The sequence below is a fragment of the Eufriesea mexicana genome, unplaced genomic scaffold (genome assembly GCF_001483705.2).
Source record: "Eufriesea mexicana isolate 0111107269 unplaced genomic scaffold, ASM148370v2 scaffold549, whole genome shotgun sequence".
Classification (NCBI taxonomy): domain Eukaryota; kingdom Metazoa; phylum Arthropoda; class Insecta; order Hymenoptera; family Apidae; genus Eufriesea; species Eufriesea mexicana.
The window spans coordinates 31,854-55,949 of record NW_016908719.1 but is presented as its reverse complement, the minus strand read 5'-3'; the positions used below and the strand labels follow the sequence as shown (position 1 = coordinate 55,949).

The window sequence follows — 24,096 nt, the reverse complement described above, 5'->3', positions numbered from 1 at the left end:
TCAGCAGGACTGAGCTTTACATAGACTCTTCCGAAGCTGCGCGTTGCACGGACGAGAACTCGTTATTAAGTAAATTCCATGCATTCCTTCTGTTACGGCAATGCTTTTCTCACGGGGCACTGAACGTCCTTAGAATACAGTGGAGACGCGGGTAAACCGATGTACGATCACGGCGTGCAGTTTGCCCAGGGAATATATAGGACAGGAGATTCGTAATAACCGAAACCCGTGTTAAATATTCGGTTGAAAAGTTTCACTACGACGTGGAGGATAACTCGGACTTTCGAGGAAGAGAAATTAGAAATGCAAAATTATGTAAATATTACGAAACGACGAAATAACTCGGAGTCTTAATCGTTGCTCGGCGTTGTTTGCCGTATTAATAAGCGTGGGGAAAGATTTATGCGTCTCTGCCTCGATGTACACGGTGTGCTTGTATTTTTCGAGAGACATTTCTTGCGAAATTCCTCGATTCAAAGAGGAATTTATATCGAGGGTAAATAGAAAGGATAGCAGATTCGGCGGGTGGAAAATTTCGATTTGCGCGAGAAGATGGAACAGAATTGAAATGCACGCGTGAAAAATTCTTTGTCGTTCTATTGCCAGTTCCGTTTCCAGAACGAGTTCTCGTCGCAGCAGCGTCCTAAAGCAACAGAGGGGCTCGAGAAAGTGGTCAGGATAAAGGTGGTCGAAGGATTCTACAGTCTACATTCATCGTAGGTTCTACGACCTAACCGGCATTCTTTCACCTCGTAAAAATTTGTAAACCCCGTATCGTAAAGTTAGAAGCTCTGCTGGATTATAATACGAGAAGAGATATTACCAACTCCGAAATAAACGCGTTCGATAACGAGTGTTTATACCTTTCCGAAAATTAACAAAATATCGCAACGGTAACAAGTTCCTCGGTGACTATGACGGTGCGATAAGACTACATTTCGAAGATTTTTAATACCTCCAAAACGGACCAAGTGCCATTCAAAGAACTTGTCGATCTATATCCGAAGCTGACATCATCGTTACACCGAAATCAGCCAAACGCTAATCACAAAATTAACGAAGTACGTAAAAAGAACGTGCTTACTCATGCGTAGGTTTTTCTCATCTAGTTCTACGTCGTTACCATTTATACCGTTCATGCAGTAATACGATAAACAAAGTAATAAACTCGTGGAAATAATAAAAATAAAATTATCAATTTCATTTCATATCGTTTCTCTTCGAAATTTTCGTTTGTACCTTAGCCGGTGAACTCGTTGGAAGCGAGAGAAAATACCGATGTGGAACGCGAACGCGATTAAAGCATAATCGGTACCATTATTACACCATAGCTACACACCTCTTGGGTACTCTGGCAGAGAAATTTTTCAACGCGAAAGCGGCTCCAGGAATTCGTCAGAGACGGCGCCTGACGTCATCTTCGTGCCAGACTGGAGAACGGAGGTCACGTGTCGCGGCGTCAGACGAAAACTCAATACTCGACCAGTCCCGCGACGGCCAATAAGCGTCGAAAGGACTCTCTGCGATCGGCACACGGTCCCGAGGCGCGTCAGTCGAGCCGCAACCGTCGAACGGTGAACATCGTGACACGGTCGATAATAGATCACGATTGTCGTTCTGTTTGTGAGTTTCCTTTTGGTGGAACGACTCGAGGGTAAACAAAATGGCCAACAACAGGGCTACCAAGTCTGGATTCGCGGCGGAAGCGCAGAGGAAGGTAAGGAACGAAATTCTTTCTTTCCTCTTCTTTTCCAATTTGTATTTTCTTTTCATCCGGTCGTTCGTGACCTACTGCGAGACCATCCCTCCAGGAATTCGACCTACTGAGGGTGGTCGCGCATGCGCACTACGCCGAGGTTCATTGCACCTGTATTCGGAGCGATACATGAATTTGCAGGTTATGAAAAAAGAAGCACGATCTTTCTCGATATCGATCGCTCGAATTTGCCTAGTTTTTCTGTTAGATATTCCTTTTTGATACAGCTTTTCGCAGATTTAGATTTAAAAGCGAGCCTTTTCTGTTTCGTATGGTGTTATAGAGATAATTATCTTCTAACGAGTATCGGAGTATTAAGAAATGGTGATCGTGCTTTTTGTTATTTACCGACCTTCGCTGTTTATTCGAAGCATTAAGCAAGGAATTTATAGTTGGTAAATGTTATGACGGTTTATTAGGAGTCGAGGAGCGTTGGAATAATTCACACGTTTATCTCGAATCTGTCCGTACGTGTCGGTTAGTCATGTCTGCAGATTACGACGCTCGCGTCAGAGATATTCCATGACGCTTATCGGAGAGTAATCCTATAAGTAATTAGAATGCACGGCGTGAAAGAACGCGGCTAGAAGAATCGTGACGTGATTTTACCGATTGAAAATTGCATTTTCAAACTCTCGAATCGAACCTCGCCTCGTCTTCCTAGGGATCAACGCTCCCGCGGAATTTTTCATGAAAACGACTTCCACGGTAACCAACCGTACCTAACCTCCATTTGAACCTCCATTCGAAACTCCATCGGTACCCAAGTATCAACGAGATTAAATTTTCCACGAAACGTGAAATTTCACGACGCGGCTTTCGAAATACGAAATTTTTCCAACGTTATGGACAGTCACGAAACAATTTCACCGGCGGTAAAAAATCCGCGAAATCGTAATGGCCGCAGGAAAAAGAGGGGAACGAATTCATAACGGTTTCAAGGAAACATTCGACGGCAATTTCATCCGGACGGAAATGACAAGCCGTTTCGTGAACGCGGATAAGTCAAGTGCAAGGAAGAGATTTACGGGCAGATTATCGCGGTTTGGACACGGTCGAAGGTTGTTCCCTTCGTTACACCTGAGATAGTGGCGCGTCTGTTCCAGGTTCGCTGGAAGGGAACCGTGGTCGAGCGACAGCTGCCGACCGATCCTTTCTTTCGGCCGGGGAATTAAAATGAGACCCAGTTGCCAAAGAAGGGAGCGTCCCTCGACCAAACTCGCCGGCCATGGTACACTTCTTCTTTCGCCTCGGCTCACCTCTTGTCTCCCTAATATTTCCACGTTGCCACGTGATACAATCGTCGATCGTTCGTTTATTCTTCGATTCATTTCTACGTTACTCTTTCATAACATTGAACAGTAGTACTGATTGAGCAGTAGTTCGCGTAGTAGTTTACATGGTTTCATTCATGATGTTTGGAGAGCTTTTCCTAGAAGCTGCTTCCAGCACAAATATTTTGCATAGAGGACACTACGTAGCGTATAGAAAATATTGTCATAGTTTTCGAGCACGTACTCGCGTATTTTATTTCAAGAAAAGGACGCCTTCTTATGCGGCGAAGGGGTAAGGATGGTGGGGGGTGTTGATGTTTTATGAAACTTAGGATTCCAATATGCATTCTTTTCGTAAATTCAATATTGAAATTTTAACGTTATGCGTTATTCGATGGTAATCCTTATCCATTTTATCAATTTTTCTAGAAACGGAAATCGTCTTCGTCTTCAATTTGTTATTTGTTATAAAATCGGTAAATTTTTCTCGTTTTATAATCCAAGAATTCCCCAATGACGCGAGTTTTATTTCTAATTATTAACCCTTTGCATTCGAGGATTTTTTCGTTACAAGAAAATAGTAATTCGAACACTTTCTGCCATAAAGTCGATGATAATTTTAAAACGGTAAATAAGAAATCGTATAGAAATTAAGACGTGGAATTATTTTACTTCGATATTTCACGCATTGTTGGATAATTGTAAATTTGATATATTAATTAACATCCAACTTTAGAATCTGATTAAATGGCGACTGAGAGGCGCCTCTCGAGTACAAAGGGTTAAAATATATCGTTACTTAATATCTCGAAAAATTATCAAGTTGTTTTAAAATAAGAAGACGGTTGGCTAGATTCTTCCAAGTAACCAAAGTGTTGCAGAAAATGTGGCTAGTATGAGATAAATAATTTTATTATGGAACTATCGCAAGTACGTAATAGGTATAATCACGTTAAGAAGATGTTGCAGCAGAAAACACTCGCGTTCGAGCGATAAAGGAGAAGCAATCTCGGTTCCCTAATTAATTGACATGGAAAAAGTGGGTCACAACTGTGTCATCCTCGAGTTGTACTTACACGACGGAAAATAACTCGGTACCGAATCAAAGGGGAAGTAAATGCGAGAAAAGAAACGCTATATTCATCGCCTGGATCTGGGGGAAAAAATGGGGCGAGATACAAAGGGCTCGTTGTGCACCGGCTTCGAATTCCTTCTTTTTCTTTCTCTCGTGAAACAATCGGCGAGTAACTACTCCGAAGGACGCTCATTATGGCACTCGTGGAGAAACGTATGTTCATTACGATGATACGCTTATCGCTATTGAAATGCATCGGTTCGTTCACTGGTTCCCTTTTTTGCTGATACAGTGCCATTTATCCAAGCAACAGAAATAGATATCGAGATTCGTCACGTTCCGCGAACGAAAAACTCCTCGAGATACGTATCCACGGATTTTTACGATAATTATAAGGGTGTAATTAATTAGAGACACCGCGAGGAATTAACAGGAGTATATACGAGACGATAATTCCGCGGAAACGAGAGGTCAGTGATAGTATTGTAATCGTTATCTTGGGACTCACCCCTCGAACTATCATTTTTCACGATTAGTGGGTCAGATCGTCTTCGAGAAGAAATTTCTTCTCGTGTTTATTTATAGAAAACAACGATTTTTAAGAATGAATAATGCAAATATCGGAGAACAATGTAAAATTTCGGAGCATATCGTTATTCGATAGCTAAGCTTCTGATAAGCTGGTTCTAGCAATTATTTCTCAATGATATTATTCATCGGTAGGCTTATTATTCATACTCCATTTTTAACTCTTACATTTATTTCCACGTGGTAACTCGTTAAAAATTCTAATATGTACGTATAATCGAGAACAGATTATATGCTAAAAACTAGTCGAGTCATCCTGGCCTTGTTGTACCATACATGTCACGATACTACTGCATTTTTCTTTAAATAATTATAATCGTTCGTTTGAATAATACAACGACACAATATCACAAGCTTGTGCTTATAGCCCAGAGTATTATTTCATAGTGTCGAAAATTTTCTGCAAATATCTGAAAGATCAAAATAAACCACTCCTTATGCACAGAGGAAAGAATTGTTCCAAATCTTCAAAAAATCATCGAAATCCGTGTATCAGGTTTATCTACGATTCTTTATACGTATCAGAAATGTTAATTTCGTAATTTTCACGGTGAAAAAAGAACAATTTAAACAATTCCATGGGAATGCAACTAGGTTTGAAAGATTACGCGTCTTTCCTCGAACGTTCCTCTTCATCGACGGTAAAGCTCACGAAACCACGATTGCTTTTAAGTCTAACAGGCAGTAACGCGGGTCCCAGTGAAAACAAACTTCCTCTTGGTGGTTTATGGCGTGGTATATTTTGGAGAACTTCTATTACAATTGTTACACAATTACAACTGGCTGAACATGGCGCATATGCAAACGATACTTCGTTACAAAATGGAGATAACAATTGTAGCCACGTGTTTCCGTGAGCGTCGCACGATGAATGTACGGCATTATACTCGGGCTCTAAAAATAGGCGTGCTTCATCCCCGCGCGGAGGATATCTGTATTAGCCACCGGAAACACTATAAAGTAGTTTCCGTTTTAGGAACGAATGCCTCAAGACTCGAGAAACACTCGCTCCTTACTATTTTCGATGGCGCGCGTAATCGCTCATGCCGGATTAACGATCGTTCATATTCCTTCAGGCTCCTTCGAGGAATTCCCACGTCCGCTGACCTTTCCTCTTCCGTCGTTCGAATCTCCGAGCGCGAGCGTTCTCCACGCGGTAGAATGTTGCAGATAAGTTCGCGGATCACGACCATCTGGGTATTTTTTATCGTATTTTAGAATAGAGAATTTCCTCTAAATATTTCCTCGAAGGAAATTCAAGAGTGATTAAATATCGGCGAGAAATTGAAGAAGAAAATTCGCAAAAATAATAAAACGTGGGTGCTGGAATGGAAATTTGTGATAAGTAGGATTAATTAGATTTTGACGTTTGTTAATTAGATTGGGCTAAAATTCGATACAATTTTTCAAGGTATCCTCCACGAAAGTCAGGTTCATCTGAAATCTGGATAAACTGAGAATACGTTAGTAACGTAAATTTGGACACAGAGAAATTTAGAAAGAAAATTCACAAAAATAATAAGAAGTAGATGTTAGGAGTGGAAATTTGTGGTAAATAGGATTAATTACATTTTGACGTTTGTTAATTAGATTGGACTGGTCTTCAATCGAATTTTTCATGGTATCCTCCACGAAAGTCAGGTTCATCTGAAATCTGGATAAACTGAGAACACGTTAGTAACGTAAATTTGGACACAGAGAAATTTAGAAAGAAAATTCACAAAAATAATAAAACGTAGGTGTACAGAGTGGAAATTTGTGGTAAATAGGATTAATTAGATTTTGACGTTTGTTAGTTAGATCGGACTAGTCTACAAGCAAACTTTTCCACGAAAGTTAGGTTCATCTGAACTCTGAAATCTGAAATCTGGATAAACTGAGAACGCGTTAGTAACGTAAATTTGGACACAGAGAAATTGAAGAAGAAAATTCGCAAAAATAATAAAACGTAGGTGTTTGTTAGGAGTAGAAATTTGTGTTAAATAGAATTAATTACATTTTGACGTTTGTTAATTAGATTGGACTGGTCTACAATCGAAATTTTCAAGGTTTCCTCCACGAAAGTCAGGTTCGTCTAGAGATTCCTACGGTTAACTCGACGCTGTTGCAATCTGAAATCGCGATATACCGAGAACGCGTTAGCAACGTAAATTTGTACACAAATCATTAGCTGACGCGCGAGGCCGAGCATGGCAATAGAGGCGAAGGACACCGAGCAGTGCAATACGAATTCTGTTCAACGAGTCCGAGATACGAGTCCGTGAAATATCCTATGCCTGTGTACTCCGGGGCCAGTTCTTTTTGCGAAAACACGCTCGCAGGCACGACTCTGATTCATCGAGACACCTTGAAAGTGGGCTGATGTGGAAATCTCGGCGAAACTTATAGACAGCCGGCCTGTCAATTCGACGTGTCATCGACCAAAGCGGTCATCCATACGTGACGAATCGCGAATAACGAAGTTATCTTATCTCCAGGATTTTCTAAATCCCTGACGTACCAGACTCTATCAGAAATCATAATTTATATATATCAATACCTCTAACTTGTTATATTATATTCGTAGACTAGAAGGTCCAGTGGTGATATCTCGTTTTAAATAAAAATATTTCAAACTCGACGAGCAGAGAATTATCTATCGATAATCCGATTATTTCCAGCAGGGTACTCGAAGTACTCTGTTTAAAATTTGGTCACCATCTGGTAATGGCTCGTGCAAAGTGATGGTATTTAAAAGAAATTGCACGAAGAACCGTAATCCGAAGTTGGAGATTCTTGAGAGCAAAGTGTCGTGATAAAGTTAAGCGCATGAGTTCCAGTGAACTTTCTCTTGCTCGTGAGTCACTCGAACATAACTCCGTCCTTATGTCATATCTTTGTCAGCTATCAGCTTGAGTATACGTTAATCACTGCTAGCCGCGATGATGATTTATTACTTAATCGAACGCTACGACGCGTTACGAAATCCTTTCGAATCGTACGAATATAATTCTTAGACCCGCGGCACCTGAACGAAGAAATTCCTATTTTGCATCGCTCCGTTGATCCTTTCGACTTTCTTCGCCACTCGCGAAATCACGTTCCTTTTTCAATCTCGCGTGCGAGCGAGCGATTAATCGAGGCGACTGGAAGTTGCCGAGGAATTAATTAAGAGACCACGATCCGCGAAAAATGACCGAGTTGCAAAGGCCTCAGCAGCAACCTCGACACGGTCTACCCTCGTGGCCTTGCGTTCTTTGAAATTAACAGTCTCGAATTCCCACGAGTACCACAGGGAATTTCACGGTCGAGAAACAACCGTGAACTTCTGGATGCGATCAATTTCCATCGTACGAAATCTCGTGTGCTCGTTAGCAGGGGCCGCATGAATATTAACGAATGACAGGCTGCCACGACTTCCTCTGCCATTTCATGAACTCGCGGAGCAAACTGAGGGAAAGGTGAAACGCAAAGAATACGCGATTAAAAGAAGCAACGGAGCATGATACAGAAAATCATTTGGATATTCTGGGAAAACATTCGCTGTAATTTCTCGTCTCGTATGAAAGGAAGAAATTAGTGGAAAGATGGTAGATTACAATCTCGACACTTTGACAGCAGCGATAAACACGACAAAGACGACAAAACGTGCAATAAAACAGAGGTAACGCGAATTAATCGAGCACTCACTGACCCTTCTAACAGGCTCTCGGTTCAAATGGAGTACAAAGTGGCGAAATGGATTAAAGCAAATGTTTCGTGACGATTGTATAACCGTGTGACGTATCTGCGAGGGACTTGGCTCAGCTTGCAAAGTTTCACGTGCGAGCACACGATGGACGATGCCTTACCTGTTCGGGCTTCATCTCGTTTAGAGGTCCTTATATGGCCGACGACGAGCTGGCAACCTTCGAGGAGGCTCGCGTTTGAAAACGCGCCGATACTTACGTATCTTATGGAATTACGCAATCAGTAAAGTCTCCTTAAAGTGGGTCAACGATTTTTCTGAATCCGAACTGCCCTTTTTTCGTTGCGCTGAATCCAGCATCTAAGGGCTACCCCTCGAGGCGCGAAGATGAGCCAAACATGGCGGCCGTGCAGGCAATTTGAAAATTCCTGTAGCTGACGGCTCTTCCGTACGAGCAAGATGTAACGAAGAATTTAAACAATTTTAAAGGAATGAAAAATTTGAGATTTATTTGAAGAATATACATAGAGAAATGGAATTGACGAAAATACGAATATAGAAGAATATATATTATTAATACCAAATTAATACTATAATAATATATAGTAATAAATTACTGGTTCATAATTGGATGAAGCAACGTGGAAAAAGGATTACGATTGGATTCGAGTGAGTTTTTAAAATGTTAGAAAGTGGGCCGTTTGTATATACTAGATTTATGATAAATCCGATCTTCCTTAAAGGTGATCTCTCTTTCGAGAGATCGTTAAACGACTGGATCGTTGCAGGAGCAAACCTTTTGTCATCGATGCGAATTTTTACACCGATATGGAAACTGGTCGAACGAGGGACGCTCTATAAATGCGGTTCTCCTTGCGCTTGCGATCAAGGTGAATCGATGTAATCGATGCGATTCGATCTTTTTTCCTTCGATTCGCCAAATAGAATCCTGGACCACGCTCATTGCGATCGCCGTGGGAGCAAGCACATTGGGTTCGAACGAAGAGATGAATTTTATTTGAGAAAATTCCACGCAACGTTGCGATATCAATCTTTATCGTGATACAACGAATCGCGAAAATTCCAACAAGTACGAGATTCATACGATTTGTGCGTCAATATCGCCTCGATATCGTCTCAATATTTATTCAATACTAGAGATATAGTTTTGGAAAAATCGCTGTGCAATTGAATCCTTCAATTTCTTATCGCCTCGATCGATAACTAAATCCGTGCTGGCTGTAAAATAGTTCTATCTAATCTTCATTTTTGCTAATAGTGTCACAATTGTCTTATTTGTAATCAGGAAAGATTATCTCGGATGAGAAAAGTACAACTGGCAATTATTTCCCTTCGGTTCGCGAAATAATTCAAACATTTTCTCGCTTTCATGGAAATATGAATTTACGTAAACACATCTAGTCTCGTTATTCGCGAGGCTTCCGTATTATTTGCCATAAGATCACTGACAGTCTCAAGAGAGATACCTTGATTTATGCTTCATCAATCAGGCGAAGAGCAACCGTTTCATCTCAGCAATCGTAAGTTGGTTAACAGCGTTAATTCTACGGCCAATAAATTAATCTAAGCGCAGTCAGTGTAACGAGGAAAACGATTTCGCTGGTGGCAGGCTCTCGGAGAAGAGCAATTCCTTCAATTTGTCTGCCGGTTCATTGATGGCCAGCCCTCTGACCCAATTTTCATGACCGTGAACGAGCTGGAACGCCATTAAAAGCGTCGTTGTCGCAAGTGCCACGAAGACACGAGGCTATCCTTTAATTGCAAACACTTGCCCCGACGACTGACGCACTCTTAGACTCGCAACAATCTGCTCTACGAGCGACTTTTGCGGGCACGATTCGCGTTATCGCGATCCACTGCTTCTCTCTTCCAGTCGGCCAATCATCATGAGCAACGTTCAGATCGGTTTAATCGAGTTAAAAAATTTCCTTCCACGGAAAATTCGCACCGATTTAATCGAATGAAAATACTCGAGACAACCGTTCGACAAGTATGATCGACGAATCGAAACGGAATATTCAAAGTCCGCATTGTTATTGAACGTTGAATCCAGATGCACGTAATAAAAGATAATAACGAAGCTGAAATATTCTCGACGTCTAAGAATAACAGGAAGCTAACATAAAGATAAACAAAAGCTGAACGACGTTTCGAAGCTCCCCAAATATGCCATATCTAATCGCGCCAAGTGCAATGATCAAGTAACAGAATTATCTAACGTACCGGTCAACACGTCGCTACTATGTCGCTTAAAAAGTTAGGTTATTTAACCGCGATACGCTGTGAGAGAACGATAAATATGCCGTTTCCATCGAAATGGGAGAAATTCTTTGGAGAATCGAGATTGGGGAACAGAGCGTCCTCCATTCTTCCCGATGGCAGAGAAAATGGCGTACGAAGCAGGGACACGAGCGTACTTTTTCTGAGCATCACCCGTCTTCGAGAGGAGCAAGAAAAATGATACAGACGAGGGTTCGACTGTAACCCCGCATAATTTTCAACACAATAGACTCCACCACACCCTTCGAACTTCGGCAGCCTGCTCGAGAAGAACCAGGCCTCAAGATCGTCTGGTATGCAACGGAATCTATATAGGTAGACGTCACACCCTGTCCCTAAACTCCTCGCTTTACCTCGGAGACTCTCGTGAGGCCTAAACACGGCCTTCGTGAAGACTGGCGTAACGATAAGCAATATATGTACACGTTTTATGTAAGGTTAAATAGATTAACGCAGGTCTATCGTGCGAGGACTATTTTTAAATTCGTCGCTTTATCTCGCGAAAAAAAAAAACACCGACGATACCAATATTTATATTTCTCCAATAATATCGTTGTTTCGTATGCTTTATACACCTTGTTATCTCGATACCACCCTAAACTTCGTCTAGAGCACTCCTCGCTCAGGTGTAGTCGCGTCCATCGATCTTCCTTTACCATCAACCGTGACTCTGCACTGCGAGGCAGCAATAATGGACAAGATAATTAAAATTCCCCGTATAAAAATTTGCAACGAATACAGCAAACGTTACCGAAAGCGAAACGCGCAATTAGGACGCACGCAAATAATTGCACAAGGGAAATTACGGAGCAAGTAACGACGCAGTGTATGCAAATCACCCCGGATAGCTACGAACTCGAAAGAATCGCTGATATTGTAATCGCGTGTTAAGTAATCGGAAAGGTGCTTTCATAATCGCACGGCGTTTCTTTTCCTGGAGGCAATGTCTGCCTCGTTCCTCCCGGTTGCCCTAAACGGCGAGTATTTTTTGACGCTTCCCGCGCGTCATTCTTCTCTCGTTAATGAAGTTATCGTGCGCTTACTTAATACCTAAATATAGAATTCGCATCTACATGGCCTGCGTTCCACATCGTGGGTGTATATCGGCAAGATAGTGGACAGCGTTGGAACATTCGAGCGTTATCGTTGGCTACGAGGAAACAGGCAGAAGAGAACATTTGCAACGTCGGTTTACCTGTTATAGCTCCTTCGACGTGGCCTAAACGCTCGAGAACGTTGAGGAAGGTTCGTGCTATTTCGTGAAAGACGTTTCCAGAGGAATGGTGCACGATATTACGAATAGCGCGTAATCTTCTGCGTCGTTAATGTAACATTTATTTGCTCTTGTTTTCCAAACACCTAGGGAGTCTAAGATTCCGTGATCGAATGATAGCGATAATCCTGTGTGGTCTTGCGATAACAACGTAACATACTTGAAAACATTTATAACAAAACTAAGATACGAGAAGATAGGGAAATACTAGAGCAACATGATAGCAAACGACGCGTTCGAGCCGGAGCGAGATAGGTTTAAACGGAGAAAAAGGTTTGCTTGTATACAAAGGCATTATGGTCGGCGTCTCGTAGACAGAGGTGAGCCTTAACAACAAAATGTCCCATGAAATAGCCGGGTAATAAGGCTGCTCGGGGAAGCAGGACTCCCTTCCGTGAAACCTCGAACGCTTCGAATTTAACAATCGCCATTATTCCGTTAATGGTTCATCGTAATTGCACACGCGTGTTCTTACTTCGCGAAGGAGGTGCAATTTCAACGGGTGAAAGTGAATACTTCTAGCGTGAAACTTCTTCGCACGAGGCTGCCCATTGTTTCTACACTTCCTGATTAGTATAGAGGAAAAAAGTTCACGATTTGCTTTGTAATTCGCCATCGACGCGATGCGATCCTCGTTTAATAGCGGTTTCCTCGATTAAATTACCCATTCACGGTTCATCTCACAGTTCAAATCGTTCGATTTATCCAATACGGAAGGATAAGAGAGAAAATGAAGAGGAGAAATTAGAATCGTTAAGAGAAACCTGTCTGCTAGGATACTTGGGTAAGATGCTCCAAAAATTGGCCATTTCCGATTAGGAACACGCTTTGGTCGAGGTTGCCAGACGCAGACTCGCTCGTATGTTATTCTAATTGCATGCACACCATCGCGAGACTGGTGGTTTTACGACGAAGGCACGTGAAATACATCACGATCAAGACACCGTATGCCTAACGGCATATGCATACTGCACCGGGATGAATGCGACGGTCCATGCTTACGAACCTCTCCTTTTTAGGTAGCCTTTACGTGAATAACTGTGCGCCCATTACGCGTTCTCCACGGACTTGGGGATACACGAACTTCGTTGTGCTGTTGCCATGCTCTTTCATAACATCTTTTGTAAGATCCTGGATTCAGAAACGAGTTTGATACTCGAAAGTGATCGAAGGAATTGCCGATCTTTTACTTCGCAGTTAAAGTAGAAAGTTGATCCTTCGCGGGACTCCTTCCGAGGTTATCATCTCTATCCACCGATGAGCCTTGGCTGATTAGGTTTTATCGACTGGTAAAAATAGGCTTTCTTCGCGAATCGATAAATATTTGGTAATAAGTATCTCGTAACAGGGGCAAAAGAAAGGCCCACCTCTGAGAGAACCTTCTTGGCAATGAGCAAGCGGGAATACGTTTCCTATCTTCTTAAGCAACGCAGAAACTTTCTCCGAATCGATGCTTGCGTTCACCGAGAAGATTTGCGAGGCACCTCGAAGAAACAACGAGCGAAGTGTTTAAACAAGTTGGGTCAGTGACTCCGACCACGCTCGTGTCGCAGACCTACAGGATGTGTTACTTGGATCACTGGCACATCGCATAATTAATAACAAGCAGTCGCTAGTGGTCCGTGCCCCTCGAGCTCGGAAGATGAATCTGCGACACGATAAAACTCGAATTAAAACCACACAGAAATCTCGGTTTCCCTTGTAATTTCAAATTTCCAAACACCACGACTCGTCGACGAAAATTTTAATCTGTCCTTCGTTTTACTTTCCTGATACTTCGTGCTACGTCGTAATCCTCCAGAGCTTTCGTGGAAAACTCAGCCGGTGATCGTAAATACGTTTCTGTTACAGATCAATAGCAAATACAGCGAGGAGCTGGCGCAGGAATGTTTGGAATGGATCAAGACGATTACTGGTGAGAATATAAACACCAATGGAGACATGGATAATTTCTTTGAAACTCTGAGAGACGGAGTCCTTCTTTGCAAGTACTTACGCTTTGTGAAACGATATCTACTAATTTTTCTTCCATTTTCTCTGTATTAATTATGGTTCCTTCCTTTCCAGGCTGGTAAACGATATTAAGGAAGGTTCGGTGAAAAAGATTAACAAGACCAACTTAGCCTTCAAGTGTATGGAGAACATCAACGCGTTCCTCGAGGCCGCAAGAATGCTAGGTGTCCCAGCCCAAGAGACCTTCCAGACTGTTGATCTCTGGGAGAGACAAAATCTCAATTCAGTCGTAATCTGTTTGCAATCCCTCGGTAGAAAGGTACACCTGTAATATCTTTTCCTCTTTTCAAAATGTTCAGCTTACCTTGACTAGAATGGTTCGAGGCTTTCGAATGTTAGTCACGATCTTTCGAAGGATCTTCAATGTTTCGTCCATGTTGGCACTATCGACGAAGCTATTCTATGTTTATTTGAAGCATTAGACAGGAAAAAGTTACAGAAGTTTAGTTGTTGCTTGTGAAAAGGATGAACCTTCGTTTATTGATAACAAACTTGGCGTTGTTGTTCTAATTTGGGACTTTTCATGTTTAGGCGGGCAACTATGGTAAACCAAGTATCGGACCAAAAGAAGCGGACAAAAATATACGTAACTTTACCGAAGAACAATTAAGGGCTGGACAGGGTGTGATTAGTCTGCAATACGGCAGCAATAAGGGTGCTAATCAGAGTGGCATTAATTTCGGGAATACCAGACATATGTAAACCTGTTCGTCTAAATATCGTTCGAAGAAATTCCATTTTCACTCGCGTTTCTTATTTTATCTTTACGATACACTAGACTTATGGAGAAAATTTCATTGTACAACAATATTTCTTGTCGTGGTCCAAGTTAATTCTAAATGGTGCACAAAACGCATCTTCGCGCATGCTAGACGACTTTTTATGCATTTAAACTAGGAGATAGTGAAGTACAATATGAAATTTGTCCGAGGAAACGAGGTACATGTATGTGTATGCTCGATCTATGAAAATTAAGAAGTATACTTTGAATTATAATATATATACATTATTAATGTATTACAAGCTGTTAAAAAATTAATTCTTTAACAAGAAAACGATTTATTTGCAAATATAAACAAGGAAAGTATATTACGCCACTAAATACAATTGGGTAACGTGGCTATGTATTTGTTAAATATTACAGATAGATTATAAAACAGTGTTGCTGGTATATACAACTAGTTGCTCTGTGACTGTTATTGTGAAATCCCTTACGAGTTACAGTGTAACCAAATTATACTTTAAAAAATTCATGTTGCGCGTAAGACGATAACTATTATAGTTATTGTATAATGATAAATGATATATAATTATATTAAGTATTTTGTACAAATATTTTTTGATGATTATAAAAATAATTTTTCATAATGTATTGATAATATGAGTTAATAAACGATCTAAAAATACTTAACAAAGTGATCCTTCCTTCAAACAAATTATTTTCATTTAACTTGTTTCATTTTACTTATACCTATATTTATACATTTAAACAAATTGGTAACTTTTATGCATTTTATTCTTACACCGTACAAGCTACATTATATAATAAACAAATAATTCATTCATCTCATAAAAGGATAATAATCAAGACTAGAATTATACTTAAATTTATTTTCAGCACCTTTACGTTTTCTAGCTTCTTCCAAAAGCTTCTGAAGCTTAGGTCTGTAAAATAAGAAATATATATAAAATATCTATCAAAAATAAAGATTTATTAAATATGTTGCTTAAAATTAAAGAGTATTTACCTATAAGATGGAGGTAGTAATTCTTCGTGTAGTGTACATTCCTGTTTTGTTGATTCAGATGGTTTAAATATTTTTGCTCTAATGACACTTATGTTTCTTTTACAATCATCATCGATCTTGGAAACTTGAGATGGTGATATATCGAAACAAATCATAAAATGACTGAAAATCACAAACATTGCATAATTACAATAAATGAATCAACACATATTATATACTTCTCCAAAAAAACTAAAACAAATACGTACTTAGCATGCGTATGAGTTTTACCATGGGCAACTGATTTACATGGAAGTTCTTTAGTACCCCAATTTTCAATTTTTCTAATAAATCCACCTGTTTCAAATATTGAATTTGCCACAGTTTTTAAAGCAGTTGTATATTCCGCCTGTAATTATAATTCGTTGCTGATAAATGTAAGCTTTACATATTAACACATAATATATCTAGGTTAACAAACAAATTGAATGTCATGAAACATATTAAATATTGTAAATTATTACATTACCTTGGTTGACAATCGTAATAATAATGGCATTTCATAAGTCGGCATGTTTGTATAAGACGTTTATTTTTAATATATAAATAAAACTTTACTTAAAACACTATGTTTCCCTATTGATAATAACTAGAACCACGAACTATATAACTGATACCGAGCTACTTTACTATTAATAAATATATTAGGCTTTAATGTCAAATCATTGACAGTTTATACGCTTAACAAACATTTAATACTTATTCACCTTTTGTTCTTAGTTAAAAGTGCTTATAAGTATTTATCTTAATATTGATAAATAACAAGGTTATGATAACTTCGTGTTAAAAATATGTATTTGAGAAAAACACTTTCTAATTTTACAAAAAAATATAATGTTTTATATTTAAACTTTATACAACAGCAACAAAATATACATTCATATTATGTAGATAAAAATTATATCCCTTCGTTAATTTTAACAAACAAATCACAGTATTCAAACGTATCACAGCGTTCAAGCGATAGTCCATTAAAATGTTGGAACTGTAATTTTGTATATAAATCTGATTTGTTTTGTTCTAAATGCAAAGTTCTACAAGAACCACCTGAAAATTTAACTTATTTTGATATAATAGGCATTGCGAAAAGTTACGATATTAATATATCGGAAATTCAAAAAAAATACAAAGAGCTTCAAAAAGTGTTGCACCCTGATAAATTTAGTACTAAATCTGAGGTAAGTAAGATTGGTTATGATAGAGATACTGACATATATATTAAAATATTTCATTTTATTTCTATAGAAAGAAAAGCAACTTTCTGAAACCTTATCAACATTAGTGAATGAAGCTTATAGCACGTTATTACATCCTTTAAAAAGAGGATTATATATGCTAAAGTTAAATGACATAATGATATCAGAAGGAACAAATAATGTGGATAAAGAATTTTTATTTGAAATTATGGAAAAAAACGAAGAAGTGGAAGATGCTGCAAATAACGAAGAAAAAATAAAAAAACTAATACAGGAGAATGAGAGTATTTTAAATGGTTTGACAATGTAATATTTATTTCATTTAAAAATTAATGCTTTTAATGTTTTGCCACCAACTAATAAAAATATCTTTTCTATAGGGAAATAACAGATGCATTTAAGCAAGAAAATATCAAAAAAGCAGAATCCCTTCTTATACGTATGAAGTATTATGATAGTATAAGTAACAAATTAAAAAAATTGAGATATGATTTAGGTATCATAGAGTAAAACATAATTTCCAACAATGTAGAGTACTTTTAATATATACATTAATTTTCCTGTATAAAATTATACTGTTTATGTGATAAATATGTTGCAATATATTTGTTTCTTATAGATTTAAATATTAGAACATTTGATTATTCTTGTTAATTCGTTTTCATTTCTTCATTGTTTATGCCCTAAACAATACCTTATTACTTTTTAAAACACTGTATGTATAAAGACATGACCATATAAAAAATAAAATAACAAGACACATAGAATTAAGTTATTTTTTTTGATTATCTATTGTCCATTGCTCAATCCATTGACATATTCTATTTACATTTTCTGTAATTTGATTTGGATTATTGCTTGTCAGTTCATGAACTATTTCTTCCTTATAAGCTAACTTTGCTTCTTCAAGAATAGTTTGAAATATTTCACAATCAATATTATCTTCTAACTTTTTCCCTGTATAGCCTCTTTCTCTCAAACGATCATATAAAATAGTGTTATCTGTTCTTAATACAAAAACAATGTCAAACCACCTTTCTGGGAAAAAATCAGCTCCATGATAGTCAACAATTTTTCCACCTTCACACATAAGTCCTTCCATTTCATCCAATAACTGCAATGAAAAATACATTATTTGTGCATTATTTCAAATTTAATTAAAAATTTGCTTCAAGTTACCTTGTCTTCATCTAAAATAGGACACTGATAAACTTCATCATACTCTTCTAGACATTCCTTTTCAATAGCAAACTTGCTAACATCAATCCAGGTTAATCCGGTTTTTTCGGATAAAGTACGAGACATTAAACTTTTTCCTACTCCAGGTGTGCCTAGAAATAAATGCGCAAGTTATGAAATGATTATTGTTATATTATTTTATTTTTCTTAAATACTGGTATTACACTTACCTGTTACTAAAATATTTGGAGAATTTCTATTCATGTTGATCATCCTTTAAACAATACAATTACATACACTTATATCAATATTAAAATCTATTACGTACGGTAAACATTGTTAAAAAGTATTAAATCTGTTTAGTAGTTTATTATGCACGTTTATATGAGTAGTATGTGAGGGCGCTATAAATTATTTTCAATATGGTGCTAGTAGGTTGAGAAATAAATGAGTTGAATTTTGATAGATTTAAGAATATTTAAAATTTACTTTAATTTTGATTAACATTTTTAATACATGTTTATTATGTTACTTATATTCACTATTAATGTAAAAAATTTTAAGTTTTTAAAACTTTTATAAAATTTTTGCACAAAAATGTTAGAAATTTAATATTGGCAATTTCAAATCTGTATACGATTTAATAAATATACAAGAGTTTATATAAGTATAAGAAAGTTTGTACTTCAAAAATATAAAGTTTTGTTATTTAATCTTAAAAGTCAAAATTATTTTTTGTTACTTTTAAGTTTTATATTAAAATAAATGATTTTTCTTACATTTATAAAAGTACAAATAAAACTAACTATCGAAAGTCTATATTTTTCTACATACTTCATGGACATTGATGCAACGTAACACGTGTTGGGTCGAGTACGTTTATTTAAAGAGAGAGAAGACGTAGTAGTTTCACCAGAAACACGGAATTTTCGTCACTGATTCGTAAGGTCAATTTAATATTAGTATTAAATTTTTAAATATATCGAACGAAAGTACAGGTGCGGCGACAGTGAAATATTATGATAAATAAATAATCACCAAGACTGTGAGTTGTGGTATTTCAGGAACAATCGCTCACGGCACGACCTGGTACGACAAGAATGAGCTGGCATAATTCGTTGTGCTCATTATTTCGAAGTATTCGTTTCTTGAAATCTAATACACTTTACAATGGTGCCGTTTGCCTTGTTTCTGATTACTAATCGTCGTGAACCTGGTGTAAACGGTCAATCTTGCTTCTTTAAATGATTTTCCTAACCTGAGTTATTATGGTTTATAACCTAATTAATACCCATAACATATTGTTGTGTAGTTTTACTGTGAAACGAAATCAGTTGTTTAGCGTGCCTACATATATATCAGTACTGTAATGCAACAAGTCATGTAAACTTATTATAATCAAAATTTACTCATTTAGAAAGTTTCTTCAATTTGATCATTAAAAAAACAAATAAACAAGGTTCTTATAGATACATGTGTGAACTTATATTTAAAATTGTTTATTTGAAAATCATTTATTTTTTAATTATTATTTCTTTCTTATAGAATATTAGTAAATATAATGCTGTAAAATATTAAATTTCAAATAATTTGTTAACAATAACTAAGGTTGTTTATAATTTCAGGTGAGAATAATTGGAACAAATTGTCCATACCAAAGAAAGAACAAAATAGCTCAGTAAAAGCTGTTTCGCAAACAAAAACGAAAGAAGAGAAACATCATAGATTATAAAAAATTTAAGCGTTGTTGCGGTGCAGAAGGGCTCTATGTGCTCCACATCAGCTTCAGCAAATGGTACTTTAGTTTTCAAGAATATTGTATCACAACATCAAAGGAGGATTTCTTCTGCAAATTATAAACTTGGTATACGACAGAGGCAACATGCGCAACGAGATTACTGCAGCAGTACTATTCTTAGTGCAGCTGATAGAAAAAAACGAAAAATTTAGTCCTGATCAATTGGAGTGTTTTAAACGACGTTTGGTGGAATTGTTGACGGAACGTTTTAAAAATCATTGGTTTCCTGACAAGCCATTCAAAGGTCAAGGTTATCGTTGTATTCGTGTAAATGGTCATAATCGGAGGGATGCAACTTTAGAGAGTGCTGCCAGTGCTGCTGGGGTAAAATATGAAGATCTCTCATTACCAGTAGAACTAACACTTTGGGTTGATCCAAATGAAGTTTGCTGCCGATTTGGAGAGAGTAAAGGGTCATATTGTACATTGGCATCATTTGATGACAAAGAAAATACTGTACCAATTTTTCAAGGAAATAATGAAGGATTAGAAAAAGAAAATAAATCATCTGAGGGGCCGACTAAGATACAGGTAAAAGTGCACATTTACATTTAACATCCTTTTTCTTACTGTAGATAAGTAATGTAATGTATTTGAGAAATTAAGTAAAAAATAATGAACTTTCATAATTTACAGAAATCCCCTTTGACTACTAATACAGATCAGCAACAAAAATCAAAACCACTAAGCTCTGCTAATCAAAATCAACAGCATAGCAATAATGGTACAGGTAGGAAACGCAACTTAAACAGCCCAAGGTTACACCTTAATAGAAATCGCTCCTGGTTTGGTCACTCCTTCAGTATGGGCTATGGTCCTCATCCAATAAGCCAACCATGGTATAACATTATGCCTCCTCACTTTTTGGGTGGTCCATCTCCACCTCCTTTTATGGGTCATAGAGGAAACAAATGGATTCATCCACCATCCTACCCTACAGGACCTGCCCGTTTCCATCACTGGTCTCCCAAAGCTGCTCTTAAAGTATAAAACAATCCCTCCTTACGAAAGTAGTTAAGAAATCTGTTCCTTTCAATAAAAAAGATTACAAAATTCTTTTATCAATTAAAAATTTTATTTTTTAATATAAAGATACATGACATTTATAATGATACTAAAAAATGCTATTATTATTAATACCATTATTTACATTGTACTCTTAAATAGTAGAACATGTATGTTTTTAGATTGGGAACAGATTTATTAACGCTTCAGTGACGAAAATTATCCATTCTGTAATTACAAATGACCTTGTTCGAATTACGACTAAGGCTTACGATTTTTTATGACGAGAAATGTTGCATTATTACATGTTATATATAAATAATTAATTGGATGATAGATGTTTAATTCCGGATGCAAGGTTGCTTGTAAAATATTAGATTAGACAGAATTTAATTAGATTGAATTAAGTCATTGATGTGTAAGACGTGAAAAAGATAAATGTCATATCACTTGTGACACCTTTTCTGATAAATCCTCAAAAGAAGGATGTAGTAAAAAATAGATTATAGGTATTTCAAGAGGAAGCAGTATTGATTTTAACCAGGTTTCCAAAATTGAATACAAATCCTCTTTAAATTGTATGTAATAAATTTTAATGCCTCATAAAGGCAATCTGGGTTCATTAAATAAAATCATATATCAAATTCTGTCATGTAATAGAAAGAAAGAGTTTAAAAGAACTTTTTCTTTAATATGTATATATGTAGTGTATTCACAATGACTGGAGCTTCAAAGTTCACTTTATTTTTCAGTATTGTTATAGTGCAAGGAGGTAAAGAATTTAGAGATATAATCTACCAACTTGTTAAGATAGTAATGCCCTATGACAATATTGACAAACCGTGTAAGCTTTGAAATTCTAGTAGCACTGATTTGAGAATGACGTTTGACAAGTTCAAATCAACAACTTTACCTTTTATTGTACATGTATATTATTATATTGCGTTAATGAATAGAAGAACGATATGTCATTTGAATTCGCAGGTTCGTGGTGCAAAGAAATTAATTTAGAATATTTTTTGCTTTAAAAAGCACACAATATCTGTTATGTAAACATACTGCCTCCAGTAGAGATTCTATTAATAATTGTTTATGTTAGAAAATATTAACAACTGCATGAATTTCATGATTAACGTACAGTTATAAAAATGAATGTTTATTTTAATTATGCTCAACATGAAAATAAATTGAGCTTATGATTTTTAAATAAAACTACTAAAACTTAGCACTTAAGAATATACATCTTTGATGTTGGTAGATCTATAGCTATTGCAGTTGAAAGTTTAATTCTATCATACTAATGCAAATGTTGTGTACATTCAATCCTGTATATTGTAGACAATTTGTAACATCATAGTAATTTATGCCTACTTAAACTATTTTTCTTGCTTTGTTAGCGACATAAATATATGCCTGATTTTTATTTGGGGATCACTTATGTATGAAGGACTCAAAAACCAAGTAAAATAAATTAGTCATTTAATTGCTACTTCATGCAGTATTCTGAGTGTTACAATAATTAACTTCTTTAGTATTTTTACATATTTACCTAGAATTGTTTTATTCAGACATTATTTTTGTGTAAATATATATATATATATATATCATACGTAGTGATCTAAAAAACAATATATTCTTTAATCTTTATTTAAAACTTCAATCTTTATATTGTTTGGTTTTTGAACCTTTCACACATGCACGGACGTTTTAATATAATTAGAGCCTAAAATGTGCAATTCTTTTCAATTTATGTTGTATCATAGAGTTATTCATAAAGGTAACTTTCACTTTATTTATGCAATTTTAACGTGAGAATTACTTTTAGGAATTACGTTCGTGCAAATATAATATTAATTCATTGGCACATAACGTATACACCTTACACAGGTTATTAAAATGCAATATGCAGTATATTTTATTACTACATTAATTTCTGTGATTGAACCATTTTAAGGAATTTCAATAATATTTTAAAATACTAAAATAGATGGCAATGTGAAATATTTAAATTGAATAGTATAGGTGTTACCATTTGTTACATAATATGAATCTAGCTGATGACACAAATTGGAGTATTATCACTAGATATGCTTAGTGTCCTTAGATAAATTTCTAAAGATGTAACCAGATACAACATAAATATTATTGAACAGACTGTATTCAAAAGAAATTTTAATCAAATATGTAGTATAAATTTTGCAATTTTCATGTTTCACATTTAGTATTGTTTAATATATGCATGAAATTTGCTGTATTGTAGGTGATTTTTGTGTTCAATTTGTTAAAACTTATTCAGAAAGAGTCATTTTGTTGTTATGAAAGGTATGAAAATTCTATATGAATATAGATATTATAATGTATATGTAGAGTTAAGCAATGTTGCATTCGGACATATTCTTTTATTAATATATATGATGCTCAACATTTGAAATGTTCCAAACTTTTTAATTGTGTTCATGTATAAAACAAAAAGAAATACTTTATGCTCCACACAATAACATTTTCAAATGATAGAAAATGTTCAGAATCAATTTTTTTATAAAAAAAAATCTATATTCAAATAACATGTGATAAAACACGTAGTATTAATGTACATTTGCATTCTTGACAAGAAGAAAATTACATACATTTTGGGCAAAAAAAAAAATATATATTCCCTTTTATATAACAAATTCTTTTATATTTATAACTTCTTAAGTACTTGATAGCTAGACATTAACATTTATAAATGAATATAGTGCTTTGGCATAAAAAAATTAAAGTCGTTTAGATCGTTTTCAAAAAACCAAAAAAAAGCTTTACAGAATATTAAGGGAGAAATCTAAGATTTCAATTTTCAATCGAAAAGTCCGTTTTTTTGTATAACCAATATCTATGGAAAAGTTTTAATATTTCATTATTGTACATTCTCTTATCAAGTAAGACTGTACTTTACAATCGTGTAAAAACAATGTATCCAAAGAGTAAATCAGATTTGATATTAGACATTAATGTTTGGATCATTTCGATTGTAGGGTAAGGCACTATATATACATATACATATATTCTACCACTGCTGTGTCATATGTTATAAAAATATTTCTTGCATAATTATGCAATGATAACTATAATCCTGTTCTACAACCATACTGATCTTCGCATTTTTTCATAACTTCAAATATATATCTCTGTTCAATACTTTGTT

At 36.2% G+C, this 24,096-nt stretch overlaps 6 protein-coding genes across 8 annotated transcripts; 4 read left to right on the top strand and 2 right to left on the bottom strand.

Annotated features, from left to right (window-relative positions):
- Positions 1–123: 123 nt before the first annotated feature.
- LOC108545779 (uncharacterized) lies at positions 124–1,668 on the top strand (the record flags this gene model as incomplete). The annotated part of the gene is made up of 3 exons (XM_017897560.1): positions 124–174; positions 607–716; positions 1,332–1,668. Coding segments are annotated over 3 exons (408 nt in total), but the record flags the coding sequence as incomplete, so codon positions are not given.
- Chd64 (transgelin calponin-3) lies at positions 1,583–15,303 on the top strand. Its single transcript, XM_017897563.1, has 4 exons — positions 1,583–1,717; positions 13,786–13,922; positions 14,002–14,206; positions 14,479–15,303. Exons 1-4 carry the CDS (start codon positions 1,664–1,666, stop codon positions 14,647–14,649), a joined length of 567 nt encoding a protein of 188 aa, XP_017753052.1. The 5' UTR covers positions 1,583–1,663; the 3' UTR covers positions 14,650–15,303.
- A 206-nt stretch (positions 15,304–15,509) lies between these two features.
- mRpS6 (mitochondrial ribosomal protein S6) lies at positions 15,510–16,324 on the bottom strand. The gene is made up of 4 exons (XM_017897576.1): positions 16,204–16,324; positions 15,944–16,083; positions 15,696–15,857; positions 15,510–15,612 (listed from the first exon to the last, which is right to left on the bottom strand). Exons 1-4 carry the CDS (start codon positions 16,246–16,248, stop codon positions 15,510–15,512), a joined length of 450 nt encoding a protein of 149 aa, XP_017753065.1. The 5' UTR covers positions 16,249–16,324.
- A 201-nt stretch (positions 16,325–16,525) lies between these two features.
- On the top strand, positions 16,526–17,449 carry Hsc20 (iron-sulfur cluster co-chaperone protein HscB-like protein, mitochondrial). The gene is made up of 3 exons (XM_017897578.1): positions 16,526–16,912; positions 16,980–17,236; positions 17,311–17,449. The coding sequence occupies exons 1-3, from the start codon at positions 16,526–16,528 to the stop codon at positions 17,438–17,440; spliced, it is 774 nt and encodes a 257-aa protein (XP_017753067.1). The 3' UTR covers positions 17,441–17,449.
- Positions 17,450–17,702: 253 nt separating this feature from the next.
- Positions 17,703–18,984, bottom strand: Ak6 (adenylate kinase isoenzyme 6). Its single transcript, XM_017897569.1, has 4 exons — positions 18,944–18,984; positions 18,340–18,383; positions 18,110–18,261; positions 17,703–18,044 (listed from the first exon to the last, which is right to left on the bottom strand). The coding sequence occupies exons 1-4, from the start codon at positions 18,952–18,954 to the stop codon at positions 17,703–17,705; spliced, it is 549 nt and encodes a 182-aa protein (XP_017753058.1). The 5' UTR covers positions 18,955–18,984.
- A 6-nt stretch (positions 18,985–18,990) lies between these two features.
- Positions 18,991–20,925, top strand: LOC108545784 (maternal B9.10 protein). 3 transcript variants are annotated; one of them, XM_017897567.1, is made up of 3 exons: positions 18,991–19,056; positions 19,735–20,438; positions 20,544–20,925. In XM_017897567.1, exons 2-3 carry the CDS (start codon positions 19,992–19,994, stop codon positions 20,895–20,897), a joined length of 801 nt encoding a protein of 266 aa, XP_017753056.1. In that variant the 5' UTR covers positions 18,991–19,056; positions 19,735–19,991; the 3' UTR covers positions 20,898–20,925. The 3 variants fall into 3 exon arrangements, with proteins under 3 accessions (XP_017753056.1, XP_017753057.1, XP_017753055.1); XM_017897568.1 differs by having other exon boundaries at positions 19,004–19,051; XM_017897566.1 differs by lacking the exon at positions 18,991–19,056 and adding an exon at positions 19,147–19,198.
- Positions 20,926–24,096: the final 3,171 nt, after the last annotated feature.

Bases quoted from the DNA above. Each gene is read 5' to 3' on its own strand.
- LOC108545784 (XM_017897567.1), top strand. From the start codon at position 19,992: ATGCGCAACGAGATTACTGCAGCAGTACTATTCTTAGTGCAGCTGATA. The intron at 20,439-20,543 runs GTAAAAGTGCAC...CATAATTTACAG, and splicing joins AGGGGCCGACTAAGATACAG to AAATCCCCTTTGACTACTAA.
- Hsc20 (XM_017897578.1), top strand. From the start codon at position 16,526: ATGTATTTGAGAAAAACACTTTCTAATTTTACAAAAAAATATAATGTT. The intron at 16,913-16,979 runs GTAAGTAAGATT...TTATTTCTATAG, and splicing joins AATTTAGTACTAAATCTGAG to AAAGAAAAGCAACTTTCTGA. The intron at 17,237-17,310 runs GTAATATTTATT...TCTTTTCTATAG, and splicing joins ATTTTAAATGGTTTGACAAT to GGAAATAACAGATGCATTTA.
- mRpS6 (XM_017897576.1), bottom strand. From the start codon at position 16,248: ATGCCGACTTATGAAATGCCATTATTATTACGATTGTCAACCAAG. The intron at 16,084-16,203 runs GTAATGTAATAA...TTATAATTACAG, and splicing joins TATTACGATTGTCAACCAAG to GCGGAATATACAACTGCTTT. The intron at 15,858-15,943 runs GTACGTATTTGT...TGTGATTTTCAG, and splicing joins AAAACTCATACGCATGCTAA to TCATTTTATGATTTGTTTCG.
- Ak6 (XM_017897569.1), bottom strand. The intron at 18,262-18,339 runs GTAAGTGTAATA...ATTTATTTCTAG, and splicing joins TCCAAATATTTTAGTAACAG to GCACACCTGGAGTAGGAAAA. The intron at 18,045-18,109 runs GTAACTTGAAGC...TTTTCATTGCAG, and splicing joins CTATTTTAGATGAAGACAAG to TTATTGGATGAAATGGAAGG.
- Chd64 (XM_017897563.1), top strand. From the start codon at position 1,664: ATGGCCAACAACAGGGCTACCAAGTCTGGATTCGCGGCGGAAGCGCAG. The intron at 1,718-13,785 runs GTAAGGAACGAA...TTTCTGTTACAG, and splicing joins CGGCGGAAGCGCAGAGGAAG to ATCAATAGCAAATACAGCGA. The intron at 14,207-14,478 runs GTACACCTGTAA...TTTCATGTTTAG, and splicing joins TGCAATCCCTCGGTAGAAAG to GCGGGCAACTATGGTAAACC.